This window comes from Rhinolophus sinicus, linkage group LG18, assembly GCF_036562045.2.
Source record: "Rhinolophus sinicus isolate RSC01 linkage group LG18, ASM3656204v1, whole genome shotgun sequence".
Taxonomy (NCBI): domain Eukaryota; kingdom Metazoa; phylum Chordata; class Mammalia; order Chiroptera; family Rhinolophidae; genus Rhinolophus; species Rhinolophus sinicus.
In genome coordinates, this window is record NC_133767.1 from 15,286,362 (window position 1) to 15,302,411 (window position 16,050).

The following is a 16,050-nucleotide window of genomic DNA, read 5'->3' on the forward strand; positions in this document are numbered from 1 at the left end:
AGCATCTCCCCCCGCACCCTCTGGCTGATGGAGCGTGGTCCTCACTCTGCTCCCGGCTGTGGTTCCCGAGCAGGGCCAGGTCAGGGTCACGTCCTCAGGCAGCAGTGACGAAGCAGGGGACAGACGCAGGCCCTGGGCCCCGCCAGGCTTCCTCGATCCCGGCCGCTGCTTTCCCGTGTGCACGACGGGCCTCGCCCTGCAGAGGCCGGAGCCGCTGGCTCACATGCAGGAGCCTGAGCGCCCAGCGTCAGCGAGCAGCGCTCCCCATGGTCAGCTCACGCAGCGCCCCCCATGGTCAGCTCACGCAGCGCCCCCAGGCTGAGCGGGAAGGGACAGCGCGGCTGGGGGCGCCCGTCGGGGTTGAACCCCAAGTCTGCTGTCCACGGGCCTGCAGCCGTGTGCTGGGGGCTTCCGTTCTTTGGAAGTCACGCATCTCTTGTCCCACATTTCCTGCTGATGACGGTGTATGTGTCTCATTTAAAAGGGCAGCAGCTGCTCCCCACAGCAGATGGGCTCCTCTGGTGCTTGAGCCACACTTCTGTCACCTTCCCTGGCTTAGCCTTCGCTCGCCTCTTGGATTTGAATGCAGTCATTTGAAACAACCCCAACCCGGCCACCCCTTCCTGCTGCCTGGTCCCTGCTGCCTCCTGACATGACCCTTTGCAAGGGACATGGTTGTCCCTCTGAGGCAGCCAGGAGTTTGGCCTGAGCCAAGGGTGTGGGACGTGGTCCGAGCTGGGCAGTGGCTCCTCTCAGCAGGCAGCTCTGACTCAGTGTTGCTTGTCGGACACGATGCAGGGGATTCTCGGACACTTGGCACCAGGCACTGGGGGCGGGGCAGAGGCAGGAGGCTCCAGAAGCCCAGCTCGCTGACCCAGAGCAGCGGGTCTGACCAGGGTCTCTGTGGTGCGTCCGCTGGGCTGTGGAGACATGTCTGACCCGCAGCCTGGGGTCACGGTGACTTTGTGGCCTCTTGCAATGGGACCTGGTGCGTCTGAACAGATGTCATGGGGACCGAGGGGGCCACAGCTAGCCAGGGGGACAGGACTCGGCCATATAGGAGAGGCTCACTGGCTTCTGGGTGGGGGTGCAGTGACAGGGCGAGTGTGGGCCCCTAGAAGTGAGAGCAGGGGAGAAGGGTGCTGACTGGCAGAACTCCTGTGCGTGTCCCTTCAGTGCCACCAAGGTCACCTGACTGGGTTGGGAAGGCGGCACTGGCCCACGGGGAGTGTCCCAGGAGCTCCTGCAACCCCTCTCCTGGCCATTTCCCAAGGGTCCTCCGGCCACACCTTCCCCGAGCGGATCCTGTGTGGCTGTGGGAACTTACAAGGTGGGGTCTGGCTCTGGGGGCTGGCCAGCTTGACCTCAGCCACCCCAAGACTGCTGCCTGCTCTGTGCTGGTCGGTGGCCCCCCTGCAGGAGAGGGTTTCTGAGGAAAGCTTTGGGAGGAGGGGGTCAGCTCCAAGGGGCCTGTGTTGTTCCGTTCTCTTCTTCCTTTAACAGACGTGTGTGTGTCACACGGGTCCCCGGTGGAACAGGATGGAAATGGAACCCTGCTCAGTGCTAGGTGGGGGGAGGGCGGGAGAACAAGCTGCGGGTCTCCCTGCTGTGGCCCCAGTCGTGGAGGTCAGCCGTCCCCGTGTCATCATTCAGCATGAGTGTGACCTCACTCTGTTTGTTCTGTGAGCTGCTTTCCCATGGACAGCACCGGGAAGGTTTTTTTTTACTAGTCAAGTATGTTTATTTGGTTAAGTGTCACCCAGTGATTAGAAATCTAAGCGTAAGAGAAGCAGACGTCAGTTGGACGAGGCCGTGCTGCAGGGGCTACACGTGGGCTGTTCTGGGGGAGGAGAGAGCGAGTCTGACTGGGAAATGGGCCGGGGGTGCGTTCCCAGCCTCCAGCTCCGAGGCCAGGGGTCCCCGCCTCCCTGGAGAGCTGGGCCTTCTCCCCGCTGCAGCTCTGCATGCTTCCCAGCGGTAACTCAGTGTCTTGTTGGACAGGCTCTGCCTTAGATCTCCATCTTAGTGATGTAAGCCTCACCCCCCTGGATAAGGAGCTGGACGAACAGGACGGCAGTGACCTGGGACCTACAGGTAAGAACGTGGCACCTGGCACTCTTGTCAGGGCGGCCGGGGCAGCTGGGCGTTTCCTTGCAAGAACCCTTAAGTGGTTCTAGGGCGGGAGGGGTCCCATCTCCCCCCACTCAGGCCTCTGCGGCCTGGGCAGGGTCAGCCTCCCACCTCCTCGGTTTATGTCCGTCTGAGCAAAGCAACCCCTGCAGAAACGGGGTGGGAGCCTGTGCGGGGTCGGGGACGGGGAGAGCTGGCCTTCATGGCTGTCTGCGACGCTCTCACCTCTGCACTGGCATCAAGACATTTTCTTTGCCGTAAAAGTTCATCTTTTTCCTCTGATGTGAAAAGAAATTAAACTATTTCTTGGGGGCGGGGGGGGTACTAAAAGTACTGGGACCACCATGCCAGTGGCGAGGTAGGTGAGCAGGCCTGGTAGGGGGCTGGCCTTTGCGGGACCCCCAAACTCCTTGCCCTGTGCATCCAGTGCTTGTCTGAGCGGCGAGGGCCGTGGCCACATCTCAGCCTAGGGATCCCTGGCTCTACACCTTCACATGGTGGCCGGGCCCCCCAGTGCCCCCAGGACCTCCCCCACTGTGTGTCCTCTGCCCTGGCTGCCCACCCCGCACACCCCCCAGCAGTGCTGCGGGGTTTCTGGGGCACAGGGCTGCCGCCTTCTCTCTCTAACTCGGGCCCTCCGCTCCACGCAGGTCAGAGGCTGCCGGGGGGCTCGGCGCCCGTCACCATCCCTGGCTGCCTGGCCCGCTCCCCGTCCCTGCACTCCTCGTCGTCCCTGTCCACCTCCCCACTCAGCTCGCTCTCCCAGTCCCTGTCGGGACCCCTGGTCTCCTCGGCCATGACGCCCCCCCAGCAGCCACCACCCCTCAAGTCGGAGCCCAGGGTGCTGGGCTCCTCGGCCTCGTCCTACAACTCCCTAGGTGAGCCGCGGTTCGTGGGGAGGGGCCCCGCCACAGTGATGGTTGGGAGTTGAATAATCCACGGTGCGGGGAGCTGTTCCTACGCGGTTGCATTCCCGTTCAGGGCTCCCACACGCTGCCCCGCACACGCCCCTCGGCACGAGCCTTGGGACCTAACCCAGGCCACCCCGCGTCCACGTCGCTGCTGGTTTGCCCGACGTGCCCTGGGTCCTGGACAAGCGTTTGCATGTCAACCTCGACTGGGTCTCATTGTGCCCAGGAAGTTGAGACACGGTCGTGACAACATGGTGGCCGGATCTGTCTTGCTCCCTCGCACGGGCAGTGGGCTTTCTGAGGCAGGTGCAGTGTCGCCAGAGACCCGACCCAGGAGCAGGTGGATTTGCAGAAATAGAAAACAGTGCCGTTTCTTTCTTTTTTTTTTTTTTAAAGTTTATTGGGGTGACAGTTGTTAGTAAAGTTACATAGTAACATTTCTTGTTTTACGTTCTTCTTTCATTGAAAAATGTTCTTTTATATGATCTGTTATACTTAAAAACAGTTAGTATTTTTAAGTGTCCGTTGTAATTTCTGATTCCTAAATGGTCATGAGCCTCATAACGACTTTTTGGTCAGTGACGAACCACATACAACGATGGTGGTCCTGTAAGATTATAATGGAGCTGAATTCCTGTAAGAAATGGAAAGATGCGTGGTTCAGGAGGAATTTTTTTTTCTGATGGGAGCAGTATCTGTGGGGCTTGGCAACAGAGCCCCTCTCACATTACCCCAATTTTGAGTGCACAGATGACACCCCAGTCAGTTAGCACAGAAGAGCCTGTCCCCCAGTGCTACATATTTAGGGGGCCCTAACGCCCTCCCAGATCTAGCCTGATGGCCTTCAGAGTACAGTGCTGTCGGTTCTTGGCTGAGTACCTAAGTTCCTGTACAAGAACTCAGGTCCACAGGAGCAACCTTGACAAATATTAAGGGCCACCACCACTTTAGTAAAAGCTCTCTGTGGCAGTGTGGGGCCGGCCTGTCCCTGTATTTGGAAATATTTTCAGGTTGTCATGATGTAACGCACAGACAAGTTTTATTTCTTTCATCAATTCAATGCCAGCGAGAGCCTTTTGTACCTGATGGATCAATGGAACCAAAAACAAACTTCCACAGTCAAAATATGGAGTCTTCAGTTGCACGCCCTCTCTATGTTAAGTACCCTTTTTTTTTTAATGAACACCTCAAAGTTCCTTAGTCTGACGACTGCTCCAACATGCAGTAGCCAAACCACCTTGCTGTGAACGTCCTCTGTGCCTTTCTATCTGTCCATCTCGATTTCCTGTTCCCACTGACCCTCAGGTCACCTTTCACTCCCTCCTGACAGTCACTGGTGAGCTGAGTGTTAGCCAGCCAGTGTCTTCTTGATATTTCCAATCAGTCCAGCCCACATCCCTGTTCACTGACAGCTTCCATGTTCTGTTTCTGACGCTGTTAGAAGGAAGCAGGGGGGGCTTTGGGACAGTCCTTACTAAGCCTGGAGCTGCGCTGTCCTGTCCTAGGCCTTCACCTTCACTCACTGTCCCCCTAGCAGCGTCCCATCCTGCAGGCTCCATTCATGGTATGTGCCCTCAACAGGTGGACCAGTTTTTAAATCTTTTATAGTGTTTATACTTTTCTATGTTTAGATAGACAAACACTTACCATTGTGTTGCAACTTACCTGTGCAGTAATGTGCTGTACAGGTTTGTAAGCCTAAGAGCAACCAGCTACACCATAGCCTGAGTGTGTATTGGGCTACACCATCTAGGTTTGTTAAGTACACTCTGTGTTTGCACAACGACGAAATCGCCTACTGGTGCGTTTCTCAAAGTACCCCCGTTGTTAAGCGACACGTGACTATGTATCAACAGGTGTCACCTAAGTAAACAAAAGCTCTTTGGGGGTCTCCAGATTCCACAGGTGTAAAGGGTTCTTGGGATCAGAGTTTGAGAACCGCTGGTCATACGATGCAGTCACAGAAACTTTGGCTTTATTTCCTTTTCTGTTTAACCCCCACAGGTGGCTGGAAGGGGGCCTGGTCGGTAGATCAAGGGTCGTGGCCTCGTCAGTGGAGCCGAGAGGTCGCAGCGCCCGCCTAGGAGACTCTCCCCATGGCGGGGGCTGACATCTCCTGTCTCCTTCTCTCTCAGGTTTGAACGGCGTCCCCGGCAGCATCTGGGACTTTGTTTCTGGCAGCTTCTCTCCCAGCCCATCCCCTATTCTGAATGCCGGCCCCGCGTCCTCTGCCAGCGCAAGTCCGAACAGCGCTGAACTGGCCCGGGTCAGGCGGCAGCTGGACGAGGCCAAGAGGAAGATCAGACAGTGGGAGGAGTCTTGGCAGCAGGTGAAGGAGGTGAGCACTGGGGAGGGGCCCGACGCAGGCAAGACCGGTGCTCCCCCCATGTGCCCAGGGTGCCCCTGTGCCCACGCCCGCCACTGCAGTGCCCTGTGTTTCAGGCTTGCGACGCGTGGCAGCGGGAGGCCAAGGAGGCGAAGGAACGCGCCCTGGCGGCCGACAGCGCCCGGCAGCTGGCGCTGCAGAAGAAGGAGGAGGTGGAGGCCCAGTTCAGGCAGCTGCAGGAGGAGCTGGAGGGCCGGGGCGTGTCCGCGCTCCCCGGGCTGCAGGGCTGCAGTGACCTTGGTGCCATCCCACTGCCCAAACTGCATTCGCTGCAGAGTCAGCTGCGCCTGGATTTGGAGGCGGTGGACGGGGTGAGTCCTGGTTGGGTTTCCAAGGTCCCAGGTGTCTGTCCCTGGCAGTGTGGGGAGCGGGGGGGAAGGTGATGAGTGGGACCTGGCCTAGTGCTGCTTCTCCCCCACGTGGTCCCGCTCTTGCCCCAACTTCTCAGGTGGTGGCCACACTGCTCCAGGGAGTGTGTGCCCCCTCTCCTGCCAGGCTGGCCCTGCCCTTTCTTTCTAGAAGCTTCCACATTTGCCTCCTACCCTTGCCAGCTGTGCCCTCATGAACAGTGTGGATGCCCTTCTCGCCCCACACAGTTGCAATCATGGTGTATGTCTGGGGCATCTCATTGGGGTCACCCTCGAGGGTCACTGGTCACCTCCTGGCTTGATTTCATTTTCTCTGATGTAGCTAAAAACCCACTGCCCTCAGACCTTCCACACCAGAGCATTTTGTTAGAGCATCTGGAAGGTTCCATGGCCCTGCCTGTCATCACACTCTCCTCCTGCACTGACCGTGGCCAAGATCTGGATGTAACCCACGCACCTGATTCCTTCACCTCCCAGGTGCCACCTCCCAGGCTGTGGCTGTTTCCTCATCCAGAGAGCTGGATGTTGAGTCAGGGTCTCGCTGAGCCCAAATCTTGGCACCCACTGGCCACCAGCCACAGGTCCTGGGCCTCCATCCTGGCCTGGCCCTTTCCATGCCAGTGTGGCATCTTGACCTCTCCCTGGGAGCCGGTCTTCCACCCAAGGCTCTTGTGGAGAAGCAGCCGCTTACACCCCATCTTCGTGTTCCTGGGGTGGCCCCTGGCATGGGTGTCCCACCCCAGCCCTGAGCTTTACTGCTGTAGCCAGGGGCCATGGTCTGCACGTTCTCGCGTCACCTCTGGGCAGGCTGGGGGCTGGTGGTGGGGAGGGGGGTCCTGTGACCCTGCCAACCCCTTCTGCCCACAGGTGATCTTCCAGCTCCGAGCAAAGCAGTGCGTGGTATGTGGGGAGCGGGCCCGCGGTGCTGTCCTGCGGCCCTGCCAGCACCGTGTGCTCTGTGAGCCCTGCGCGGCGGGCGCGCCCGAGTGCCCCTACTGTGAGGGCCAGCCCCTCCAGTGGTGACGGCGGCCTCACTGCCTGGTGCCACCAACATCGGGACCCGGCCCTGAGCTGCAGCCTCGGTTTCCTGGTGTCCTCCTCGCAGACCTCCAAGGCTAACCCCCGTGCCCAATGCACGGGGTTTGGGCTGGCACAGTAATGACACAGGGTTTGCGGTCCTGACGCTACTGTGACCACATCCTGGGAGTTCGGGTCCCAGCCAAGCACTTTGTAAACCGAAGAATTTAGATGGACGGTCTGAGTTGCTATAAGCTGCTTTCTAGGTTCATGTTTTTTTAATATGCGATAATATGAAGCTTTATATGTGTACTGTGAACTTAAAATATTTCCTATCAGTTTATTGTTGATTCATAGTATGGTAAATATATTAGATTTCATATTCTGAAATTAGTACTTATGAAATGAGCATTTATCTAGTAGTGAAAAATACCTAGGATTTTTACAGGTTTCGAATTAAGTGCAAACAAATAGTATTTATAGCAGAGTGATTATTGAAAGACACATTTAGGTGTTTCTGATTTTAGGAAAGGAACTCTCCCGAACCCCGTGCATGTGCACACTAATTGGAGTTTTGTACCCCAACACCGTGAGGTGAGAGAACTCGATCACGCATCTCCGACCCTTGGCCACTTTTCTAAGTGCCTGTGCCTTGCAAATGAAGTGAAGAAAACGGCTCATCTGGTTTTCTCTCTTGAAACTCTAAGACAATTTGATACTAGTGAGAGGTGCAGCCATGTCCTGTGCGCCCGACGGGCAGCGGTGCTCCCCACCTTCCTGGAGCTGGCGGCCGGGCGTCCCAGCTGGCCCCCACCTGGGACCACCGGGACTCCTGCCCGCGTGGGACAGGCTCACCCAGTGTTGGCATGTTCCAGACTTTAGGGCCACACGTCTAGCCAGCACGGTCGCCTGCTCTGTGCATCCAGGTATTATGTCATCTGTGTGACCACAGGTTGAGGAGAGGTGAACGCTGTGCCGGGGTGACGCCCCGAGGACCTGGTTCTGCTGCGGGTCCCTCGGGCCTCAAGCAGCAGCCCGGCATCAAGGCTGTGGCACAAATACTCTTAAGAATGGGTCTGATTTTAGTGATAAGAACCTTCTCTGGTCTGCAGTGGGTCGTTTTTCCTAGAAACCTGGGAAGAAGTAAAATATGTCTGTCGTTTACCCAAACTTTGCTCTCGGCAAAGCAGATCTAGATTGCCGTGAGGAAAATCTTTCCAGAACCTGCCGCTGGGGGGCGGGAGCAGATACCAGCCCCTCTGGCCTGGAAGTGAACACTGACACGTTTCTACTCGCCTGGGCCTTTGCCAAAGACTTTTAATAGCATTTTTTAAAGTGCAAAGTGACTAGGTAAAAATTTTTATCAGTGACCAATTTAGAATGTATTTACTATATAGTAAGAAGTTTAAACCATTTTTTAACGTAAGACAAACTGTTAGAAAAGTTGTCATTTTAAAGGTGGATCCATGACATTCCGCAGTTAGCCCGCTACTTACAGGTAACTATTGACTCGGTTTTAGTGAATCTACTTTGTTTTTAATTCTAGTGATGATTTATTAGCTCTTAGAAATTTCGTATATTTTGTGCTACTGTTATCACTGTTTAAAATTATTTTTATTAATATTTATGTACTTGTTTTCCATTTCAGGCCTCTGGCCTTTTTTGGGATAACAGGACAGTGTTTATGACTGATATCTAGCCTAGACATTTTCAAATTATAAACAATTAAGAACAATTAAGCTTTAGGTCTATTTATAAGCTACTCTGGTCAGTTCTTTCTGTGGAGTTTGGGGGACTGGAGGTGCCGTGCTCACAGGGGTCCCACAGCTGGGGCTGAGGGCGTAGCCCCCAAGCACTCGCCCTTCTCAGGTCAAGGACTGGCTCTGAGGACAGGTGTGCCGTGGGAAGACCAAAGAACCACCGTGAGTGGAACTGCCGAGGTGCCCGGGCGCTGTGAGGGCCGCTCTCTGAGGCCCTCCCGCCCTGCAGTGACCTGGTCCTTACAGGCTGAGCGTGGGCCAGGCTCGGCCTCTCAGGTTTCCCCTTCCCATCTGTGGGTGAGGACGGGGGAGTGCTGGGTTCCGCAGCAGAAGCCGTGTGGTGCTCGGTGCCGTCTCTCAGCTCTACTGTCCATATTAGCAGTAATATTCTGTCGTCACACCATCATGTAACTGGTCAGCAGACCTCAACTCAGTGTGGGTGCTTTGTGTGGATTAATTTATGGAAGCTCCCAATCTGGATGTTTGCGTATTTAGATGAGGATGTTATTGGAATGGAATTTTCTTAACCCAAAAGGTAGTATTTATAATGCATAATCATTTACTTGTAGTGACCTGTTTCAAGTTGTTAACACTTGTTTAAATTTTTTTACACTATAGCATTTATGCAATGGTTTACAGAATTCATGGAATTATTTTTATCAGTATGGGAATTAATTAAAACTTTGAATCTTTATTTGCCTGCATCTTTGAGCACAAGCCTGAGAGCTGCTGGCGCGAAGGCACAGAGGACGCACGTCCTCTGCCTTTAGTGTGCGTTCCCGGGGCTGCGCGCTCTGCCCCCTGGTCCCGGCCTGGTCCTCCTTCCTGCTGTACGACGCCACAGTCCCAGGTCACAAGGTGTTCCCACGCAATCCTGGGTCACCTCGTAGCTGCTCTGCTGCCCTGTCTATGGGTGTCCTGGATCCCAAGTGCGCTGAGGTGGAAGTTTCTGCCAAAATACCAGGCGGTGACAGGTCAGGACCTGGCTCCCAGGCAGCAGGTCCCCAGGTGGGCTGGCCCCCCCGCCCCCAGGCGTGACTTACCTGCAGGCTTGGTGTAGGGGATGCCGTGCTGGGTCAGCACACTCTTAAGTCTTCTAATCTCCTTGGACAGTTCTTTATGTGCCTGGAACGGAACGGTTCGAAGGTAAAGTGAGGCCCCTCAACAGAGGCTGGCTGTCTCCAGAGAGCCCACCCCCACCCCACCGTGTACCTTATTGCAGCTCTCCAGGGTCTCAAACACCAGGCTCTGGGCACCGCCTTCCTGCTGTGCAGACTCACTTTCTTCGGGGGCCCTTAAGTAGCCAGCATCCTCAAACAGTGCCCTGAGCAACTTCTCATAGCCCTGCAAGCCGAGGAAGAGGAGGGAACTCCCGGGTCCTGGCTGTGCTGCCCCCGCCATGGGGGCGCCTCCCTCAGCACCTCACCTGGGACGTGATCAGCTCATCGGCCAGGTCCTGCTCCACCTGGTCCCACCGCTGCTGCAGGGCTGCGGGCAAGGCTGGGTACACTGAGACCCAAGAGAAACCGGCCTCAGCAGAGCCCCTCCCGCACCCCACCCCCACAGGCCCCCAGCATCCTACCTAACAAGGAGTGGGGGTGGCAGACAAGGGGCGTCTCAAACGTCAGCACGTAGACACAGGTGCTTGGCTCTGACACATGAGCCAATCGGTTGCTTTTCCCACAGGTAAGCTCCACCTGGGTGGGAAACCTTGGTTGGCTGGCGGGTGGGTGGGGGAAGCCAGGGGCCCGCCCCTCGCCACACAGCCCACCTTGCTCTGCCGACTGCGCGAGCGGCAGGAGTCACCGTCCCTCATCCACATGCCCCTGAAGGTATTGTTGGCAATTTCCCACTCGTGCCAGATGCTGGAGAGGAGCAGAGCGTGAGGCTGGGTTGGGGGCGCCCCCCGCCCCCACGTAGCCTGCAGCCACCTCCCATCCCTCCCCAGCTCACCCAAGGATCCCGCTGTAGGCATTCCAGCGGAACGTCTGCTCGTGCTGGGTCACGTTGTGGAATGGGCAGAACTCGTACTTATACCTGGGGGGACAGCCACCGTCAGGGGTGTCCCAGCCCCCACCCCTGCCACCCCTGCCCTCACTCACGTGGACTCCACCAGGCTGAAGCACTTGCCAGAAAGTCTGGAGAGATGCGCAGGCCCTGGAAGGGGAGAATGTGACACTGAATCCAGGGCAAGAGCAGGTGTGCGGAAACAGACCAGGCAGAAAACACGGACACCCCACAAAACGGGGACCGTTTGGGGGAAAAAGTTGGTTTAAACTTTAAAAATGGAGCCTGAACTTGGCTGATGTCGGCAAAACCTCAGACTAGGAGGCTCCAAGCTCGTTTCCCTGTGAAACATTGAAAGAGAAACCAGATACTGGCTGGACTACCCTTAGAGGAGTTCTGGAAAGCAGGTTTACAGCAATCATGGGGACCCCAAGAACAAGGACACCTTCTTCACAGTGGCAGCTCAAGTTTTGTGTCATATTCTCTTGCCCTGTGTCACCGCCCCCCAGCACGGTCATGGGAACAGAACGACCTTTTCTGCAACCTGGCTGGCGGCTGCCAGAGGACTGGTCACCTCAGGTGGGAAAAGGGGGCCTAGAGCCTCAGAAGTTTGGGGCAAGAGAGTCTGGTGGATGCACAACAGACCATGTACAGCCCTGGGGAGAAGCTGGGGTGAGACTCTAGGAAATAAAGACACAGAGCCAGTCTGCAAACACTGGCAGAGGTGTCTGTTCTTTCAAAGGCCCACTCTTCAATAAAAAATTGCAAGGCATACAAAGAAATAGGAAAACATGGCCTATTCAAAGGGAAAAACTGGTAAAGCCATCCCGGGAGAAGCCTAGACACTGGACTTAGTATTTTAAATATGCTCCAAGAACTAAAAGAAAATACAAAGAACTAAAGGGGATCAGGAAAATGATATGTGATCAAAGAGATAAAAATTATAGAAAGGAACTCCAAAAATTCTGGAGTGAAAAATACAACTGAAATGAAAAATCACACAAGGGGTTCGACAGCAGATTTGAGCGGACAGATGAAATCAGTGAACAGACCTGTGGGACCTGTGGGACACGGGAGCACCCAAAGGAGGAGAGAGAAAGGGGCAGAGAGATGGTTGGAGGAAATGATTGTCAGAACTTCTTTATTTGATACAAATCCAAGAAGCTCCCAGTATGAGGAACTCAGAGAGACTCGTACCAGGACATGTGCCAAAAACCAAGGCTTGAAAGCAGCAAGTAACTCGTCCTCAGTAAGGGTATCAGCCAATTTCTCTGCAGAAACCTTGGATGCCAGAAAGCAGTGGGATGAAAGAAAAATACTGTCAACAAAGGAGTCTACATCCAGAAAAACTACCCTCCAAAAAACGAAGAAAAGCTGAGGGCGTACATTGTAAATAGACCTGCCCAAAAGAAACGCTGAAGGGAGCCCCCCAAGTTGAAAGGACTAAAGGTAAATACATGTGCCAAATGCAAAGCCAGTATTGTAATCTTGATTTGTAAATACACAGAATTTAAAAGATGCATCATAAAAAATTATAAATCTGTGTTAGCGGGTGCACAAGGTTTAAAGAGGTAATTTGTGAAAACAAAGGTGGGGAAATTAAAGTTAAGATGGTATAAATTCAAATTAGACTTTAATAACTTTAGGATGGTACATAATCCCCATGGAAACCACTGAGAAAACAGCTATATGTAGAATATACACAAAAGGGAATGAAAAGGAAATCAAACATGTCACCTAGTCAACAAACATGGTGGAAATGAGGGACAAAAAAGCTACAAGACAAACTTTTGCCATTTTATTTGTTTCCTGTAAGTCCTTCCTTATCAATACAGGCATAGCTCATTATATTGCAATGTACTGTACTTTACAGATATTTTTTCATCAACATTGAGGCAACACCCTCTACCAACAAAAAAATTACGGCTCACCGAAGGCTCAGATGATGATTATCAAGTTTTAGCAATAATGTATTTTTTTTAAACTTTTATTCATTTGTGTTTTCCCAGAACCCATCAGCTCCAGGTCAAGTAGTTGTTTCAATCTAGTTGTGGAGGGCGCAGCTCACAGTGGCCCATGTGGGGATCGAACCAGCAACCTTGCTGAAAAAGAGCACCGCACTCTAACCGTCCCCAATAATGTATATTTTAACTATGGAAGGTCACCACAGGGCATGGAAGCTTTTGCCTCTGAACAAAGGGAACGAGCAGGAATGACAGGGCACCTGGCCTCCCTCCAGAGCCCACTCCAGGACCACAGGCCCCCCAAGCTGAAAGGCAGGTAAAGGTAAATACGGTGCCCAAGGCACCATCAGTACCTGCCTGGCTCCAACTAGCTTCTCAAAATTACCTGGCACGTAAAGCCCACACGAGGGTCACTTCTGTAGTAGACCACTTTATGTACGACAAACAAAAGAGAGACTGGAGAGCGAAGGCTGGGGAGCTGAGGGAGCTCTCCAGGGATCACAGGAATTCGCTGGGGTCAGAGGTGCCTCTGAGCGCCAGTGTTTACATCCTGTCTGTCTCCACAGGGTGGGCAGGGTCTCTATCCAGGTGCTCTGGCCTACCTGCGAGGTTGCTACAGCGCATTCTGGACACACTGCCAAACCCCATTTTGGCCTGAACAAAGGGAACAGAATCCATGGAGCATTCCTTAAGCACACCTGGGCTCCCTATCTGAAGCCACTCTGGCTAGGGAGGCCAGTGCCCCAGACGTCTTAAACACCTGCTCAGCTTCAACTGGCCTGCCAAAATCACCTGGCGCACACAGCCTACAGAGCTGAGCTGCGCCCTCCACAGCTAGACCGAAGGACAACAACTTGGAGCTGATGGGCCCTGGAGAAACACTCTGTTCCCCAATATTCCCCAATAAAATTAAAAAAAAATTGTTTTTTGAAATTGAATAACCAAACTTTAAAAAATAATAAAAATAAACGTAAATGGATTAAATGTTCAAAAAAAAAAGACACAAGGTGGCTGAATGGATTATAAAACATGACCCATTTATATGCTGCTTACAAGTGACTCACTACAAATTGAAAGTGAAGGGATGGAAAAAGATATTCCATGCATACAGAAACGAAAAGAAAGCTGGGTAAGCAATACTCACATCAGACAAAACACACTTTAAAAAAAAACACAGTAAAACAAAAACAAACAAAGAACAACAACACTACATAATTATAAAGGGATCAATCCAAAAAGAGAATATAGCAATCATAAATATCTACACATCCAACATAGTAGCACCTAAATATATAAAGCAATTATTAATGGACATAAAGGAAAACACCCACAGTAATACAATCATAGTAGGGGATTTTAATATCCCACTCACATTAATGGATAGATTATCCAGACAGAAAATTAATAAGGAAATGTGTCACCAGACCAACTTAGACATTTAACAGAACACTTCATCCAAAAACTGCAGAAGACACACTTATTTCAAGATTGCATAGAAAGCTACGAAACAAACCTCAATAAACTCAAGAAGACTGATATCATTTCAAGCATCTTTTCTGTCCACAATGCCATGAAAACAGAAATCAACTACAGGAATAAAACTGGAAAAAACACAAACACATACTAGTAAACTAACAGCATACTAGTAAACGAAAATGAAAACACTTTTCAAAATTTATGGGATGCAACAAAAACAGTTCTAAGAAGGAAGCTGATAACTATACAGGTCTACCCCAAGAAAAATCACAAGCAATCCAACTCTACATGTAAAGGTAAAAAAATAATAAAACCCAAAGTAAACAGAAGAAAGGAAATAACTAAGATCAGGGTGGAAACAAATGTCTAAAAAACAATTTTAAAAAATCAGTAAAAGAGCTGGTCCTTTGAAAAGAAAAATAATTGACAAACCTTTAGTCAAATTCATCAAGATAAAAGCCCAAATAAAATGAAAGAGAAGTTAACAACCAACACCAGAAATATTACAAAGAATTGTTAAAGAATACTGCAAACAATTATATGCCAACAAATTCAACAATCCAGAAGAAATGAGTAAATTTCTAGAAGTATATAACCTTCCAGGACGGAACCAGGAAGAAATACAAAATCTAAACAGACCAATTATAGAAATTGAAGCAGTATCAAAAAACTCCCAACAAATAAAAATCCAGGACCAGATGACTTCCCAGGTGAATTCTACCAAACATCCAAAGAATCAATACCTATCCTTCTTAAACTATTTCAAAACACTGAAGAGGAAAGAACCCTTACAAACCCATTCCAAGGAGCCAGCATTAATTACCCTGATACCAAAACCAGACAAAGACATTATACAAAAAGAAAATTACAGGCCAAGATCCTTAATGAACACAGATGTAAAAATTCTCAAGTTACTAGCAAACCAGACTCAACAATACATAAAAAGGATTATACACCATGACCAAGTGGGGCTCATCTCAGGGATGCAAGGATGGTTCAACATCCATAAATCAAACAACGTGATAAATCACATTAACAAAATAAAGCATAAAAACCGTATGATCATTTCAATAAACGTAAAAACACAAGTACATAAACCGTCTGGAAGGACAGATACCAAACTCTTAACAGAAGTCGCTTCTAGAGCAGGAAATAAAAGACTTCTCTAAATAGGGGCAACTATTTAACTTGGTACAAGAACGTTCGGGAATATTACGGCGCAAAAAAAATTTTTTTTAAGGCAGCTAAACAGCTGCATAAGCCTCCAGGCCCTCACTTTCAGGGCCCCTCACTTTCAGGGCCCCTCGCTTTCTGGGCCCCTCGCTTTCAGGGACCCTCGCTTTCAGGGCCCCTCGCTTTCAGGGCCCCTCGCTTTCAGGGCCCCTCGCTTTCAGGGCCCCTCGCTTTCAGGGCCCCTCATCAGACGCCGTCCTTTCCTTCGCGGCCTCCCTCGAGCAGGCTCCCGAGCGCTGACCGGGTCCACCCGGGCCGGGAACCCACGACAGCTCCCTGTTCCCTCTCCGGTCGCCACCACGCACGCGGCCAGGGTCTCGCACTCACCAGACACGGGGGAAGGATCCCTCTTGGGCTGAAGGCGACTGGTCTGCGGCAGGAACGGGTTGTTGAGCCTGCGGGAAGCGGAAGGGTCAGGGGGGAAGTGGGTCCAGGGCCGCGCCGCCGCCCCCCGCGAGGCTGCTCACCCGAACGTGTTGGGCTCCTCCACCACCTTCATCTTGGACGCCGGCCCTGCGGGGAACGGGGCGGTGAGGAGGCGGGCGGGCCGGCAGCCGGGGCAGGGGCGCGGGGACGGGTCGGGAGGGGGCTCGGGGTCGCGGGGGGCGCGGGAGGCCCGAACACTAACCGCGCGTTGCGAGCCCGAACAGCAGCAAGAACCGCGCCAGCCTCGCAGCCATCACGCAGCCAGCGCGGTCACGTGAGCGCCGCCCGGTCACGTGCGCGTCTGAACCGGAAGTGGCGCCCGGCGCAAGCGCAGGCGCGCGTGGCCGGGCGGCTAGTGGAGGGGCGTGCTCG

The 16,050-nt window shown here is 52.8% G+C and overlaps 2 protein-coding genes across 12 annotated transcripts in view; one reads left to right on the forward strand and one right to left on the reverse strand.

The window, feature by feature from the left end:
• UNKL (unk like zinc finger) overlaps positions 1-9,266 on the forward strand; it is a 39,493-nt gene extending 30,227 nt beyond the window's left edge. For 8 of the 11 annotated variants that reach the window (XM_019713157.2, XM_019713159.2, XM_074322558.1 and 5 more), the window contains 5 exons: positions 2,002-2,094; positions 2,781-3,008; positions 5,177-5,379; positions 5,484-5,738; positions 6,663-9,266. In XM_019713157.2, coding sequence (XP_019568716.2) covers positions 2,002-2,094; positions 2,781-3,008; positions 5,177-5,379; positions 5,484-5,738; positions 6,663-6,818 — 935 coding nt within the window. In that variant the 3' untranslated portion in view covers positions 6,819-9,266. Of the gene's footprint in view, positions 1-2,001; positions 2,095-2,780; positions 3,009-5,176; positions 5,380-5,483; positions 5,743-6,662 lie in introns of all 11 variants that reach the window. The other 3 variants (XM_074322557.1, XM_019713158.2, XM_074322563.1) reach the window with 2 other exon arrangements.
• Positions 9,109-15,991, reverse strand: GNPTG (N-acetylglucosamine-1-phosphate transferase subunit gamma). The gene is made up of 11 exons (XM_074322564.1): positions 15,881-15,991; positions 15,720-15,765; positions 15,580-15,647; positions 10,675-10,729; positions 10,526-10,609; positions 10,344-10,437; positions 10,155-10,269; positions 9,999-10,081; positions 9,785-9,916; positions 9,616-9,697; positions 9,109-9,521 (listed from the first exon to the last, which is right to left on the reverse strand). The coding sequence occupies exons 1-11, from the start codon at positions 15,930-15,932 to the stop codon at positions 9,424-9,426; spliced, it is 909 nt and encodes a 302-aa protein (XP_074178665.1). The 5' UTR covers positions 15,933-15,991; the 3' UTR covers positions 9,109-9,423.
• Between the last annotated feature and the right edge of the window lie 59 nt (positions 15,992-16,050).

Coding starts and splice junctions, on each gene's coding strand:
- GNPTG (XM_074322564.1), bottom strand. CDS start 15,932: ATGGCTGCGAGGCTGGCGCGGTTCTTGCTGCTGTTCGGGCTCGCAACG. Junction 10,730..15,579: donor GGATCCTTCCCCCGTGTCTG/GTGAGTGCGAGA, acceptor CTCCCCTTCCAG/GGCCTGCGCATCTCTCCAGA. Junction 10,438..10,525: donor GCCTACAGCGGGATCCTTGG/GTGAGCTGGGGA, acceptor GCTCCTCTCCAG/CATCTGGCACGAGTGGGAAA.